Source organism: Pelodiscus sinensis, chromosome 17, assembly GCF_052426305.1.
Source record: "Pelodiscus sinensis isolate ZL-2025 chromosome 17, ASM5242630v1, whole genome shotgun sequence".
Classification (NCBI taxonomy): Eukaryota; Metazoa; Chordata; order Testudines; family Trionychidae; genus Pelodiscus; species Pelodiscus sinensis.
The window spans coordinates 18,742,257-18,757,844 of NC_143068.1; the positions used below are offsets into that span (position 1 = coordinate 18,742,257).

Genomic DNA, 15,588 nt, shown 5'->3' on the forward strand with positions numbered 1-15,588 from the left:
CTTGCAGGCTGCAGGGCCTGAGGCAAGGCCTGAGTGTACTAGGGCTTCAGGGAGACAGCAAGGCTAGAAAGAGGCAGCTGGTCTGCACCCCCCTTGCCAATGATGAGTGGCCATTTCAGACTGCAGTTTGCCCCTGTGGCAGGGGCTAATGACGATTGGCTGTGGGTACTGAGACAAGATGGGAATAGGGGGTTCCCTGGGAGGGGAGGACCCCAGAGTGCAGAGACACAGGACTGCTGGTAAACCTCCCAAAAGGGGGATGACTGACAACTGTAGTGGGCACTGCTAGAGGACAGTGTCCTGAAGAGGATGCTGTGATCCAGAAGCAATGCGGGTCCAGAACTGGAATGTGGAGTGAGGACACAGGGAGACACCTGTCAGAAGGAGGCTTCTGGCAGGGAGATAAGAGCTAATTCCCAGTGCTACCAGCAGGAGGTGCTATGGGGGCGAGTCCCACCCTGTGACAGTCTCCTGCAATATTCTTGCCAGCAAGTTAAAGAAGTATGGATGGATAAATGGGCTGTAAAGTAGATAGAAAGCTGCCCAGATTGTCAGGTACAACGGGTAATGATCAACAGCTCGATGTCTGGTTGGCAGTCGGTATCAAGCAGAGTGCCCCAAGGGTTGCTTCTAGGACCAATTTTTTTCAACATCTTTATTAATGACCTGGATGAGGGGATGGATTACCTCCTCAACAAGTTTGTGGGTGACACTGAGCTAGAGGGAGAGGTAGATACTTTGGTGGGTAGGGATAGGGTCCAGAGTGACCTAGAAAAATTGGAGGATTAGGCCAAAAGAAATCTGAGGAGGTTCAACAAGGACAAGTGCAAAGTCCTGCACTTAGGAAGGAAGAATCCCAAGCATTGTTACAGGCTGGAGCCCGACTGGCTAAGCAGCAGTTCAGCAAAAAAAAAAAAAAAAAAAACCTGGGGGTTACAGTGGATGAGAAGCTGGATATGAGTCTACAGTGTGCCCTTGTAGCCAGGAAGGCTAATGGCATATTAGGGTGCATTACGAGGAGCATTTCCAGCAAATCTAGAGAAGTGATTATTCCCCTTTATTCGGCACTGGTAAGGCCACATCTGGAGTATTGCATCCAATTTTGCCTCTTCCCTCCATTACAGAAATGATGTGGACGCACTGGAGAAAGTCCAGCAGAGGGCAACAAAATGATTAAGGGGCTGTAGCACATGATTTATGAGAGTTTGAGGGATTTGGGCTTATTCAGTCTACAGCAGTGAACAGTCAGGGGGGATTTGATAGCAGCCGTCAATACCCGAAGGAGGGTCCCAAAGAGGATAGAGAGGGACTGTTCTCAGAGGTAATAGATGGCAGAATGAGGGGCAATGATCTCAAGTTGCAGTAGGGAAGATTTAGGTTGGATATTAGGAAAAACTATTTCACTAAGAGGGGGGTGAAGCACTGGGATGGGTTAACTAGGGAGGTGGTGGAATCTCCATCCCTAGAGGTTTTTAAGTCTTGGCTTGACAAAGTCCTGGCTGGGATAATTTAGTTGGGGTTGGTCCTGCTTTGGGCAGAGGGTTGGACTCGATGACCACCTGAGGTCTCTTTCAACCCTATGATTCTAAGTGGGTTTTAGTACCAACGAAACTTATTCCCAAATAAACATTAGTTTTAAGGTGCCATGGGACTCCTTGTTGTTTTGTACTAGAAGATTTACCTGATGTTGCTCAGGTCCTTAATTCAATTAATTTTTGTTTTTTGGAAAATAAAATTAAAATGCACCTGCTTCATTTAAATCATTGCTCTGAGGTGGGACTGGGGGCGAGGGGTGGAGGGTATGCAAGCTGCCCTGGGGAGAAAGGACTATCCCAGCCCTCTCTCTCTCTCTGCAGCAACTTGGGGCCAGGTGAAAAGCACCTCTTCATGACCGCTGCAGCTCCAGTGGGCACAGCTGGCAGACGGGTACATGCCCCTCCCTGGCGGGGTCATGACCAGGTTCCTCTGCCCCTGAGTTCCCTTGTCAGAATGCAGCAAACTGTACACTTTCCCTTTGCTCCCTGATAAAGAGGAACAGCCAGCAATGCCCCCATATAAATTAGGGGGGAGCAGCTTCCTTGCCTTTCCTAAACGGTGCCAGAGGATGGGAGGCTCATAACTGGGGCAGTCCCAGATGGGGGGGCATGCCCCCAGCCCGCCCCTTTCCAGTGCCTTGTGACTCTTTCCTTTATGGTTTTATGAGAAACAGTCCCATCCCAGGCACATCCCATTTTCCTGGCACAACCAAGCTCTTGCCTGCATTTGGAAGCTGTATTTGGTATTCCTAGCTCTTACTCTTTAGGAGGAGTCCTTGAACAGACAGACACACACAGAGACTCTCTCAAATATACAGTAGACTGTGGGAGCACCTCAGAGCCCCAATAATTCTCCAGCACCCCATTGGGCTGAGTCCTGTAAAACACAGAGTAAAAAGACAATCCCTGTCTCAAGGTCTATATATAAAATAGTAAAATGAAGGTTAAATATTTAATTTTCGCAATGCTCTGAAAATAAAAATGGATATATAGTATTGCCCTTTTCAGAAGGAAATATAAGATCCATCTCATCTACACTGAACAGGAAAATCATCAATGATTTTCCCTTGGTCTGTTTTGGCAATGTGAGGGAAATTGTGCTCTTTTAAATAGTGTTCAGCAAATAGTTGTTAACCCTGGGAAGAAACAGAATGTATTGCTGCTGGGACAGCACAGTGTAAGAAGTCAGCAGAGAAAAAAAAGTGAAGCAAATGGATGCAACTGAACAGGTTTGAGTGGCCCTAACGTCCAGGAACAGAAAATAGTTGGACAGGGCTGGTAGAGTAGTGCACTCCACCCCTCTCTTTATTTGCACCTAGTGTTCCTGAGTGTTCTGACAGCTGATTGTTAAAGCCACAACAAGCTACAGCTGGCAGCTGTTCACTGAGGGACTGCAGCACTGCCACCTAAACAGCTCCAGTGGTCGTGGGACTCTTTGGAAAGAGCCTCTACAAGGTAATATTCAGGGTAATTATTTCTCCTGTGTCTTGGACTGGGCTGTTTTCCTGATGTACTTCTATCCCACAATTCAATCTAGATCTGTCTGTTCTCATGAATTTTTGTGAAGGATGCAGCTGCACAGTTGTGTCTTGATTTGTTTATTGTTCAGCGTGGCTTGTGCACGTCATCTTTTACTTTGCATCACCATTTGCCAGCTGATGCTTAGTGCAAATTGACAGAAAGACAAAAGGAAATAGACTTTCCAAGAGAGATGCTTGCCAAATTGCATGGGGGCTATTAACGCTTTCTTGATACTTGTTGAATTTCCCTCTTAAGATTTCCCAGGAGAGCATGGGGTGTCTATAAATGCCAGTCTTAGCTAATTTACCCTTCCTGTTTGACTAATGCACATCATGCAATGCACTACTATCTTGCAAAGCTTGAATGTGAACATTTAAGGATTTCAATTTTGCACCTTCTGAATGAGTAGCCACAGCTTTGTTGCTGTTTGAATTTTTCCGGGGTGGTTCTTGTTTGCTCAGTGTGAGTAATTTCACTCCTCCCTTGTTCCTTCTGGTCCCTTCCCTTCTGTGTAAGGTGGATAAAATCTCCTTTCCAAGTTCAAGAGTCCTGTTCCACCTCCCACAGCTTGTTAGATCACAACTCCTGTCCCACCCATCTTCTGCAAAGAGTGAATGAGAGCTGGATGACTTCTGTGAAGGTAGGAAGGGGATTTTCTGAGGGCCCTACCCCACCTCCTAGTCCGTCTTTGGTTACATATGGGTCGGATCAAAAGCTTCTTGCACTCGTTGGATATTTGTACAGTGACAGATCCTTGTACACCTCTGCTCTGCATTTATTTTATTTTCCTCTCTCAGCAGCCACCTGCAGTGCAGATCCAATCAGACTTACTTATGCTCTCACTGAAAATCAGCAGCAAAACACGCTGTTCCCTAGGCACAGAACATAGTGAAACAAGAACTAAGCCTGACTGATTGTAAAGGGACTTCCAGCAAAGCACATGGCTGTTTCAGTGCTGAATTAACTGAATGCCTGAGCTCCTTGTGTACGTTCCTCTATTACTGAACGCTATCTGATTGTGGTATTACAATCTTAGGTTGGTCAATAAATGGCATTTAAAGGGTTAGTTTCAGAGTGGTTTCACACAGCATGGGCAAGAGATCACTTTTTATTTATTACTTGGTCAGTCTTTACTCTGCAAAACCACAGAACCAGACCTATGATTTTTAGATGGTGGGGGAAGGGAGGATGATATTCACCCTTACATAGGGAGATAGGGAGCCACACAAAGACTGAACTTCTCCCTTAAGGAAAGTGCTTTGGTTCCAAAAATATATATAAATGCTACTCCTCACAGCAAGTTGGAACAATTAGCCTATTTCTTTCGGAATTTCTTTTCTCAGTTCAAAACAGAAGAGGTGAAAAAGTGTTCCGAAGAGGAACTATTCACAGGTTGTGTTTGACTTGGACATAGCATGCTTTCCTTTTAAATCCAGTTAGACTACATTCCTGTCTTCCAGGTTTGACTGATTCTCCTGCAAGGTTACAGTTGCAACTTGATATAAAAACCTGTAGCCTCTTAAAAAAAAAAATGCCAGGCTGATGACAAGATTACCTTTGTCTTCCTCCACAAGGCAAGGACTTTCTCTTCCCACTCGATTCCCATGAGGGTGTATCACTCTACCAAAAAAAAATCACTATTTGCCCCCAACACAGGCTAGGTCTGGAAGAGGTTTATTAGCAAATCTTATGTGGAATCATGCTTTGCCTACATGCCCGTATCTGGAAGAGACAAGCTCTTTGAGGGCATGGACCATCTTTTTATTTTGCGTTTGTACAATGCCTAGCACAATGTGGTCCTGTTCCATGACTGGAGGGGGCTTATAAATAAGTGATGCACTGGTAAAGTATAAAATCTGAGAGACATGAGGAGATCCCATCAGGCAGCTCTAAGAGAGACTGACTCTCAGACAGTGACAGAAAAGATCAGATTCTGCTTAAAAAGAAAATATGCAGATGATCATAGAATTTAAAGTGAAGTGCATATGAAAGTTCAGGCATTTTGTTAATTTTGCACCAAAGCTTAAATAATTTACTTAAATCAATATGAACTACAGCTGCTGAGTACCTGTGAAAACCAGGTGGCTTTTTTATGTGGGTGTCTAAATGGATTCTGGAGCTTAACTTTGGGCAACCCAATTTCCAAACCACTGATCTAAATAAATTTGCTGGTATTGAAAGGTTCTGGCATGACAGCCTTGGCTAGTAAAGTTCAGAGAATAAATATAGAAGAGAATGTAGCTGTGCACACATCCTCAACCCAGCAGCCTATCAAAGCACCACCTTGCTGACTTGGAGAAGGGGGAGTTCCACCTTAATTTCTTTATATGGGATTGTACTGTGATTTTAAGTAATCTGTTGTAATAGCAGACTGCCCCGACTGTCTATTACATGGTGATGAGCTAACAAGCTTGGCCTGTCAGACTAGAAGAAAGGAGGGAATTATAATGCTCCTAAGTGCCATTGTGAGATTTTTCCTCATAGGTACATATAAAATAGTGTGGGCATTTTCATGCCTAATCTGTGCATACATTTACTGAAATTGCATGTGCAAATAACATACTTGCATGCACAAATGGCTGCTTGGACCTCTAAGCAGCAAAGTTGGCAGTAATTGTCATGGTTTGCACCAATTGCTTGTGCATATATTATACACTCACATTTTGTTAATGGAGCTGGGCTTCACCTCTTTTGCTAACTGGCCTTAAAAATTAGACAAACTGCCATAAAATGAGTTCTGCTTCTGTCATCTGAGCGAGAATAGCATACTGGAAAGATGTTACCCATGTTGATTAGATGTGTGCAAAAAAGATCCTGCCAAACAAGTGCTTTCCTTGGGAAAGAGTTTAGGACATTGGAAATGGTCCCTAAATAGAGCCCTGATTCTAGTCATTCTGCACTTGGATGAATTCAGCTTTGATTTGAACTGCATAGACTGACACTTTAACTATTTCAGTAATAGACCTAACTGACCTACTGGAGGCACTTTAGCCTGTTAGGTGAAGGGAATATTTGAAAAAAAAAAAAAAACCCTGCACCTCTGTGAAAATTTGAGTTTTTACAGCATGATCTTAGGGCATCACTGCCCCCTGCACTCCTCAGAGCAAGGCTGCCCCCTCTATAGAGGCAGGCAGGGGGAGTGGCCGTTGGTGGCGCACACGGCCCCTCCTCCTTTGTGCCTCCCCCCTCCCCAAGTGCATCTTGTGCCCCTACTGGTAGAAGCGGGGCAGAGTGTGAAGCCCTGGCCAGGCTGCCATCTTACCTGGGTGGTAGTGGGGAAGCGCCTCCTGCTCCATCTCTTCCTGTCACCACCTCAGACCTAGCCCCACCACCCTGCAAAATTAGCCACCACGGCTGCTGGAACCGAGTTGCTGCAAACAGCCAGTTTCAGCTCCAGCAGCTGCCACAGCCCAGCAGCCAGCAGTTTGCGGATCAACACCAGTCCACAGACAGGTGCTTGGGAACTGCTACTGAAGAATGTCTGTCACAGCAGGGGCTGGTTTTGCTTGGCCCTGAGGCACTATAGCAATAAACATGAATAATACAATCTGTTTTCTGCTGGAATTATATTTTTCAATCAAAGTTATACATTTAATGTTATGTACGAACATAAAATTACTAGACCAGGTTCTGATCTCAGTAATTTATCATTCAGGTGCAACTGAAATCTGAATTGTATGAATATCAAACTGATACAAATGAGTTTACAGTTAGGCCCTAGAGACTCTTGTCAAAATACCTAGATGCTGTGTTCTTTTTCTTTCAAATGCACATATATCTGTTACAACTGCATACATGGAAATATGCATAAGTGGAAAGTGAAGTACCTAGTTTGCAAACATTGCTTACATTGTGTAAGTTGTATAGTCCGCTTGTATAAGCAGTTAAACCTAGTTACATTGTTCATGGAAAACAGAAATAAAATCTCCAGATTCAACTAGATCCTGAATTTTCCTACTGAGATTAAGCAGTAAGAGTTGAACCCTTTTTAAAAAAATCTCCAGATAACATGCTACTTACTGTTGCTAGGCAACAGAACTACCCAACCCTGTGGGGAAATATTGGCCATTTTCCAGAAAAAGTCAAAAGTCCTGATGTATAACTCAATTATTAGCTAAAACGATAAGCCTCTTGTAAAACTTCACAGTCTGAAGTTAGGGCTCAATGCTACTGTCTGTACCCACACAAGTATTCTTATTGAAGTCAATATATCAGCTGTGTTTATGTACTGAAATCAATTGGTAATATTTCAATGTTCACTGCAGTCTGGTATCAGACCCTTAAAGTGCAGCAATAAGGGTGCGAGAGAGAGGCTCAGGGCTTGTCTACACTGGCACATTGTGTCACCAAAAACTGCCTTTTGGCGACAAAACGGTGAGAGTGTTTACATGACAATACGAATTGTGTTGGGAAAATTTGTGTTACCAGTTTTGGCAACAAAAAACTTCCAGCCCTGTGAGACACTTGTCTTTCTCTATCTCTTTAAGAGCTAGTGTGGACTCTGCTGTTTGTTTTGTTGAGAGAACTGGCTTTCACCAGTCTCCCACAATGCCTGCCCTGGTGGCTGTGCTCAGTATTTTGTGATTTCTGCTGCTCGGCAGGCATGCAGCCCTCCTTTTTCAAAGCTCCAGATGCTCTGTTTGGGGAACAGAGACCAAATCATTGAAATGCTTTTGTTCTGCCCTGCTAGGAATACAGCAACAGGCAGACTGATGCTGCAGGAGGAGGGCTGGGGAGACTGCTGTGCTGGTTTCACATTCCTCAGCCCAGAGAGCTCACAGAGCTATGAGGAAATCTCAAAAAGTGCAGAGATCAGCTGTGCCATCCCACAACACTGCTCTATGGGATACTTACTCTGTGGGATGCTTTGCTCTATCTGTCTTCGGAGCTAGCAATGTGGCTATGAAATGTTGACAATGGGAGGCAGAAAAACTGGTTTGACTTGTTTTCACTTTTGGCGACAGCACTTTTGTCATCAAACCTTCTCAGTATAGACATAGCCTCACCAAATTTGGGAGTTTGCATACAAAAGGAACCAGTTTTGAACTAGCTCAGGGTGAGATGGGGGTGTGAGGAGAAATCCTATTCGATGAGGTTTAGCAAAACCATTCCAGATTTTAGCCCATTTCATGACAATTTGGTCCCTAACTGTGACCAGTTATTTAAACTTTCAATCTTGGTGGCTTCAAATACTAAGAGACCTTGTTCTGAATGAGTTTTGCATAACTAAAGGTTTAATTACCCCTGCATTTCCTCCATCTTGAATATTTAATGATTGCCTAATGAAAACAGCTAGAAAAAAATTCTCCTCTGAGGTACATCTAAGCAACATGACCAAAGCCATCTGGGAGTGAAAGAAAGAACTCAGCACTTACTGCCTAATTAAAACAACAAACTGGATCCTCATTTTCAAAGAGGAAAACACAAAACTGCCTGCCAATTGGGGCTTAAGATTGCTTTGCTTCTTTGTGTACAGCTAGGGTTGCCAGGTGCCTGGTTTTTGCCTGGACAGTTCAGTATTTGGGTGCCCTGTCCGGTAAAAAAACCTCCAGAAAATACCAGACATGTGCAATGTCCAGTATTCCTGTTTCCCTCGGAGAGAAGCCCTTATCTGGTGGTGGCAGGGGAGTGAGGACTGCGGGAAGCACGGGGGGGAGGGGCAATTTTCCCCTGCCGCATCTGGCGGGGGCGGGGGAGTGAGAAGTGCAGGGCCATTTAAAGGTGCAGCGCCCCCCCTCTTTTTTTGTGCTTAACAACTTTGGTCTCCCCCCCCCCCTTTTTTTCCTCAACAGAATTTTTCCCTGGTGTTTTTTTTTGGGGGGGGGGGGGTGTGAATGGGTGGTGTTTGGTATTTTTTGTTAAACCATCTGGCAACCCTATGTACAGCACTTTGATACAATCAGTCAAAAGACAGAATGGGATGAAGTGGAATGAACTACTAAGGTCGGCAATGACAGTAGAACTTCACAGTCCCTAAATACTTGGGAATTTGCAGTTTTAAGGTCTGATTCAGGCGGGGGGGGGGAGGGGAATAACTTCCACAGGACCCCAGGCAAGGTCTGGGGGAGCCTGACTCCATACTCCCAGAAAGGGCAGGGCCTTGGGCAGAAGGAACATGGCTGAGGGTAGCGCTTGGTGTCTTTTCATTGACTTCTAAGGCTGTTAGATCCTGTCGTTTCTGAATTAAACTATTATTACCTCACTGAAATATCTCACCTGGACATGACCCCCACATTTGGAGCTATCATTGGGTCTTCCCTGCTCTTGTGCCTGGGGGAATTCTCTCCCTGACACTGTCTGGTGCTTTTATCCCACTAGATGCCATTGGCCAGGTGTGTGAGGCTGTTGGGAGGCAGAACGTCTCGTGTGCAGTATGGCAAATGCTACAGACCATTCTCTGACAAGAGCCAGATTTTCAAAATGCCTGCGAGCACTTTCCTCATCCTCCTTTTAATTGCACTTCGTATGAGAGCAGCTGGGATAATCTCTACGCTCCCTCCCTCCCATATTTCAGTACTAGATACTCATGGTGTGCATCTAGACTGGCAAGATTTTGCGTAAAAGCAGCCGCTTTTGTGCAAAAATTTGCCAGCTGTCTACACTGGCCACTTGAATTTGTGCAAGTGCACTGACATTCTAATATAAGAATTCAGTGCTTCTTGCAGAAATACTTGACGCTCCCGCTCAGGGATAAGCCCTCTTGTGCAAGAATACTTACGCAAGAGGGCTAGTGTAGACAGGCACCTTAATTTTTTGCGCAAGAAAGCCCGATGGCTAAAATGGCCATTGGAGCTTTCTTGCACAAAAGCGTGTCTATACTGGGCATGGATGTTTTTGCGCAAAAGCGTCCGTGCCAATCTAGATGCTCCTTTGTGGAAATACTTTTAATGGAAAAACTTTTCCGTTACAAGTATTTCTGCAAAATCATGCCAGTCTAGACGCAGCCACAGTGTTTAGCCTCTCATCTTAATAATGGGCAATTCCTTGCATATCCTATGTCTTCTTTGCAGCTAGCAGCCACAGGCTCTATGCTCTTATTTCACACAGTTCATATAGTCTAAACAAGCAAAATGTGTCAGCTGCAACTAAACTTCATAAAGAAGCCAGAAATATTTGGGAATATGCCCTCTTTTTGGTGAGCAGTTGTCAATAGGGCAAACTATATCCAAGCAATGAGGCCTGTAGTATCAGAGACCGTGATGTAATAAAGAACTTTCTCCAAAGCAGATGAAACTTTCCGGAAAATTTTAAGGTGTCTGTCAAAACCTGTGTTCAGTTGCCTTCTCTTAATTTGATAGATTCCTTCACAGCCATGCATTAACTCTGCATTAATAAATGGTTTTTCTCCATAGTGCAGCAAATATGGGAAATAATTTGACGGTTCAAGAAGAAGCTGAAGACCAAGATAACGTGTGCACAACAGAGAATTATCAGGTAACCAAAAAAACCTCATCCCTTGACTATTGTTGCATTAATAAGAAAGGCACCCAGAGTCCTGTTCAAACTGCCATTGGTGCTTTTGAAAATCCCACTCTCATTGTATAAAACCTTCCTATGTTACGGGCTTCAGTATAGATTTCTTGTTCCTGTGTATATAGAGTAGGAGGAAAGGGTGCACAGCAGTGTCCCCTGTAAGATGAGCACTTGGGCAACCATATAGGAGAAATTCAGGTGCTGCCCACAGCCAGCAGAATGTGTTTATACTGGTGGTGCACATCTGCACGTGCCGTGGTGCACATAACAAAATTTATTCTGCACATGGGTTGAAAAAACAAAAGAAGAAACTAGCTGAAGTTACCGGGCGTTGCTCGGGAAACTGGAGGAACAAAATGGAGAAAAAACAGTAGTCCATTATCTTTTTTTGAATGGTAGAAAAGTTGCACTGATTTCTATAGGTATTAAAATATAGGTCCACGTCATCCCCGGAGGAGGGGGAGGGTGCGACCCCAGGTGGAGAGGAGGTTACACATGGGAGGAGTGCCCCAGCTCTCACCTGGGGCTACAGGTGCTGCGGGGGGCAGAGCAGGTGTCTGAGCTGTTGTGCACATGGTGGGTTGGAGCACTATGTGCCGGCATAGGGGGAAGGTCGGGGGGTCGCTTATGTAACCTCACAGGTGGGAGGGGGATAGTCCTGGATGGTACTGGGGGCCGCAGGTGGCAGGCATGGAACCTAGGGTGGGCGGGGCGGCCACGGCAGCGCAGTGCGGCCCCTGCAGCGCAGTGCAGCAGGTTACTTTTTGATTTTTACAGCTTGACCTCAGGCCCAATCAGGTCCAAAAGTACCTTAAAACCTTCTCCTGGATGAAAGGTTATCCCATGCAAAGTTTGGTTGCAGTAGCTCTTATAGTGTCCAAGTTATTAGCGCACACACTTATAAACATTCTCCTTTATATATTAGATACTGGTGCACAGGCCCCAAAATCTTGAGATAAAGTATTATCCTGATTGATTTCAATATGAAACCCCCTATTGATGTCATTGGCACCACATTTTCACTCCTCTCCTTTTGATGGGAACACTAACACAATACATTCTAATCATTTAGGTGCCTATGGGTGTGTCTAGACTACATGCCTCCGTCGACGGAGGCATGTAGATTAGACAGATCGGCAGAGGGAAATGAAGCCGCGATTAAAATAATCGCGGCTTCATTTAAATTTAAATGGCTGCCCCGCTCTGCCGATCAGCTGTTTGTTGGCAGATCGGGGCAGTCTGGACGCGCCGCGTCGACAAAGAAGCCTTTCTTGATCGGCACAGGTATGCCTCGTGAAACCAGGGTTACCTGTGCCTATCAAGAAAGGCTTCTTTGTCGACGCGGCGCATCCAGACTGCCCCAATCTGCCGACAAACAGCTGATCGGTAGAGCAGGGCAGCCATTTAAATTTAAATGAAGCCGCGATTATTTTAATCGCGGCTTCATTTCCCTCTGCCGATCTGTCTAATCTACATGCCTCCGTCGATGGAGGCATGTAGTCTAGACACACCCTATATGCCTTAAGATCTGGGCCTCGGGCATGAAAACTCCTATTTTTAAAGATATTTAGGCATTGTTCTACTCAATTTCTAAGGTTTTTAAGTCAATTTTAAAATTGGACTTAGAAACCTAGGTCACTTAAACACTTGAATTTTTTTTTATCAGATATCTTCTGCTACATTGTGCAAATTCTTGACAATGTGTATTCTAAGGCATGCAGCTAAGCAAATATATAAAATTTGGTGTTTCAGGTTGCGTCTGAACCTCCTGCCTGTGCTAAAAATGGACCTGTCACACTTCAGGCTGTACAGACTGATTCTTCTGAAAACAATGATAAAGGTATGTAGTGGAAAGGGAGAGCTGTCACATCCACTCTGCTTCTGCTAGCAGCTAGGAAGATGCAATACTAAAGCTGAAACAATAAGAGCCATGTTCAGTATCAGATGAAAAGATTAGTTTGTGTGTCAGTTCAGACTTGTGAATCATCACTTGTGGTTTCCAAAGCCTAGGCTTCTCAAGAAGGTAAGACAGCTGCAGCCTTTGCTAATTCAAATACTCTCATTAAGATGTTTATTTAATCAGATTACGAGTCTGCTGCTTCAAACCCTGCCCAAATTATAAAGTGTTACACAGTAGACTGAATATTTCAGACCCGATTAATCAGAGTCCCCAGTGGGCACAAAGAGGCTATGTCTACACTTGAAGCTTCTTGCGCAAGTATGGCTGTTGCGCAAGAATCCGCAGAGCGTCCACACTGCTCGCCCACTCTTGCGCAAGGAAATTTACAGTACGGCGAGGCAAGAGAGAGCTTCTTGTGCAAGAGCTACGCTCTTTTTTAACAGGTGTAAGTCCTCTTGTGCAGGAGCTCTTGTGCAAGAGGGCAGTGTGGACGCTGGGCAGGGATTTCTTGCACAAGAAAGCCCTATGGCTAAAATGTCCATCAGAGCTTTCTTGCGCAAGAGAGCGTCCACACTGCCATGGGCGCTCTTGCGCAAAAGCGCAGCTCGCACATGGCAGTGTGGACGTTTTCTTGCACAAGACTTCTTGCACAAGAACCCTTGCACAAGATGTTCTTGTGCAAGAAGCCACCAGTGTAGACACAGCCAGAGATTATAGCACAAGTGTAGATGTGACAGAAGGACCCTCTGTACCTCTACCTGAGCTCAGGAATTAGGGGGCATTTTGGGGTGGACTAAGGATGGACTGGAATTGGTGAGGATTGGCCAAAGGAGGAAGGGCATGATTTAAGGTGTGAAACGGTATAGCTGGGGCAGCTTACTTTTCAGATACTTTATGCAGCTGCATAGCCGCATAGGAACCTTTGCAACAAGGAGCACAAGTGAAGGCCACCCTGAAGACCCCATCAATCCTTGTAAGCCCCTTCAAGAGGCCCTGAGATTGAGGGTACATGATGGGAAGGTATTTCACAGAATGGGATGGAGAATACTTAACATTCTAGAGGATGTAAATGTCGCTTGCGGGTCAGCAGCAACAATGATACTCAGCGAGGAGTTACCAAGTTATTTCACTGCGCTCATGGGGACTGTACTAGTCACTTGCTTGGAAACTGATCATTAAAGGGAGAAGGAGAGGATAAGTACTGATATTTAGGAAGTTGTCAGGATTTATTGCCGAGGTGTCCTCACAGGTCTCTGGCTCCATTGATGATGACAACCCAGAAGGCTGCTTGTGCAAAAAACCCTCTTGCACAATGCTTTTATTCCTGAAAATAATGAGCATAATGGCATTGCTCAAGAGGGTTTTTCTTGTGCAAGAAGGGGCAATGTAGACAGCTCCTTCTGGCGCAAGAGGCTCTTCTGCAAAAATGGTGGCTCATTAGGTATGCAAATGATACTCAGCGATATTCCACACTTAGTCACATTTGCATATTTCTCGTGCAAGAAGTCGCAAGTGTAGACATAGCCCCGGAATGTCCCCCTTATGGCTCAGCTGAGGACCAGATCTCCACTACTGTGAGGCCCCCTCCTTCAGTTGCTCTCTATGTGGTTTCTTTCCCTGTTCTTTCAGCCTAGATTGCTCCCTCTTCATGGTCTTGGCACCTCACTATAGTTCTCCTTTTCCAGGATCTCAGCACTGCAATAGACAACCATCACTGTTTTTTGCTCTACTGCCACTTTTCCAGTGGCTGTAGCAGAACCTGGGCCCATCCTTTGCTCAAGGTTCCATCTCAGGGACCCTTCATCTAGCAACCACAATCTACACAGTCTCAAACTCTTGTTTTACCGGGGCTCCATCCTATCTTTGTTCACTATTGTCTGCTCCCCTTCGGTTTTTCTAAGATCCTTGTAGCAAGTCTACAACCTCTGATATTGTTGTTAAAGACTCTGCATTCACAGGCAGGATTGCAGGGCTTATATCCAATGTTTCCCCTAATTTTTTTCCATCCATGTACAAAATAAATTTTACGTGCACCAAGGCACAGGCAATAGAAACACTTGCTGTGGGCTCTTGGTAGCTGTGAGCACTCTGCCAATCAACTGGGTTGCACCTGAAACTCTCCTGGGCAGCCACCAAAGCACTCATCTTACAGGGAACACTGTTCACATCCCCTCGGACATGGAAATCAGATTGGAGGGGGAGGAAGTTTTATGCCAGATGGTTAGCAGGTATAAACCAACGTTCCTCCAGTGATCTGGACCTTAATCTGCTCAGATGGGATATATTCTGGTTTACTGACATGCACCCAAATTGCTACAGTTTCAGGATTTAAGACCTATTTCTAGATTGCTAACAAGACTGTTGTAAGGAAAGGCAAGGTGCATGTTATTGCAGAGGTACCAAATAAATAAAGTTACATATTATATATTTATAGTTCCCAAAATAAAGTGGAGTTGAATGAGAGGAAGGATTAGAAACCAAATGAATGTTCCTAAGAAATGTCAATAAAAAACATGTAAACATTCTTCTTCTTCTTCATCTCCTCTCAACTTTTGGGCAAAAATCAAGCACAGTCTCTGTTACTGGATGTCTTTTCTGTCTGGAACACATTGACTGAAAAAAATCACTTTCCTGACTCTAAAATACAGGGAGTGGGAATATGCAAGTTCATGCTTTTGTTGCCTAGACAGAAAAATACATTCAACACACATTTTTATTTATGTATTGCTTAAGCCTCTGTACTTCAGGGCTGCGTCTAGACTGGCATGATTTTGTAATGTACAAAATCAGTGGTTCTTGCACAAATACTCTGATGCTCCCGCTCAGGGATAAGCCTTCTTGCGCAAGTATTATTGTGGAAGAGGGCCAGTGTAGGCAGCAACGTTAATTTCTTGCACAAGAAAGCCCGATGGCTAAAATGGCCATTGGAGCTTTCTTGCACAAGAGAGCGTCTACACTGGCACGGATGCTTTTGCACAAAAGCAAATCTTTTGCACAAAGGCACATGCCAGTATAGATGCTCTCTTGCGCAAATACTTTTAACAGAAAAACTTTTCTGTTAAAAGTATTTGTGCAAAATCATGCCAGTCTAGACGCAGCCCAAGTGTCTAAACTGGACAGAAAATGGCAGCTGCTTTCATTAGTTATCTACAAATTTAA

At 44.7% G+C, this 15,588-nt stretch overlaps 1 protein-coding gene across 10 annotated transcripts in view; it reads left to right on the forward strand.

Annotated features, from left to right (window-relative positions):
* The first annotated feature begins 2,838 nt into the window (after positions 1 to 2,838).
* BCAS1 (brain enriched myelin associated protein 1) overlaps positions 2,839 to 15,588 on the forward strand; it is a 100,548-nt gene continuing 87,798 nt past the window's right edge. For 6 of the 10 annotated variants that reach the window (XM_075901170.2, XM_025187927.3, XM_075901176.2 and 3 more), the window contains exons 1-3: positions 2,839 to 2,990; positions 10,409 to 10,490; positions 12,282 to 12,369. In XM_075901170.2, coding sequence (XP_075757285.2) covers positions 10,419 to 10,490; positions 12,282 to 12,369 — 160 coding nt within the window. In that variant the 5' untranslated portion in view covers positions 2,839 to 2,990; positions 10,409 to 10,418. Of the gene's footprint in view, positions 2,991 to 3,561; positions 3,697 to 10,408; positions 10,491 to 12,281; positions 12,370 to 15,588 lie in introns of those variants that run through there. The other 4 variants (XM_075901173.2, XM_075901174.2, XM_075901172.2 and 1 more) reach the window with 3 other exon arrangements.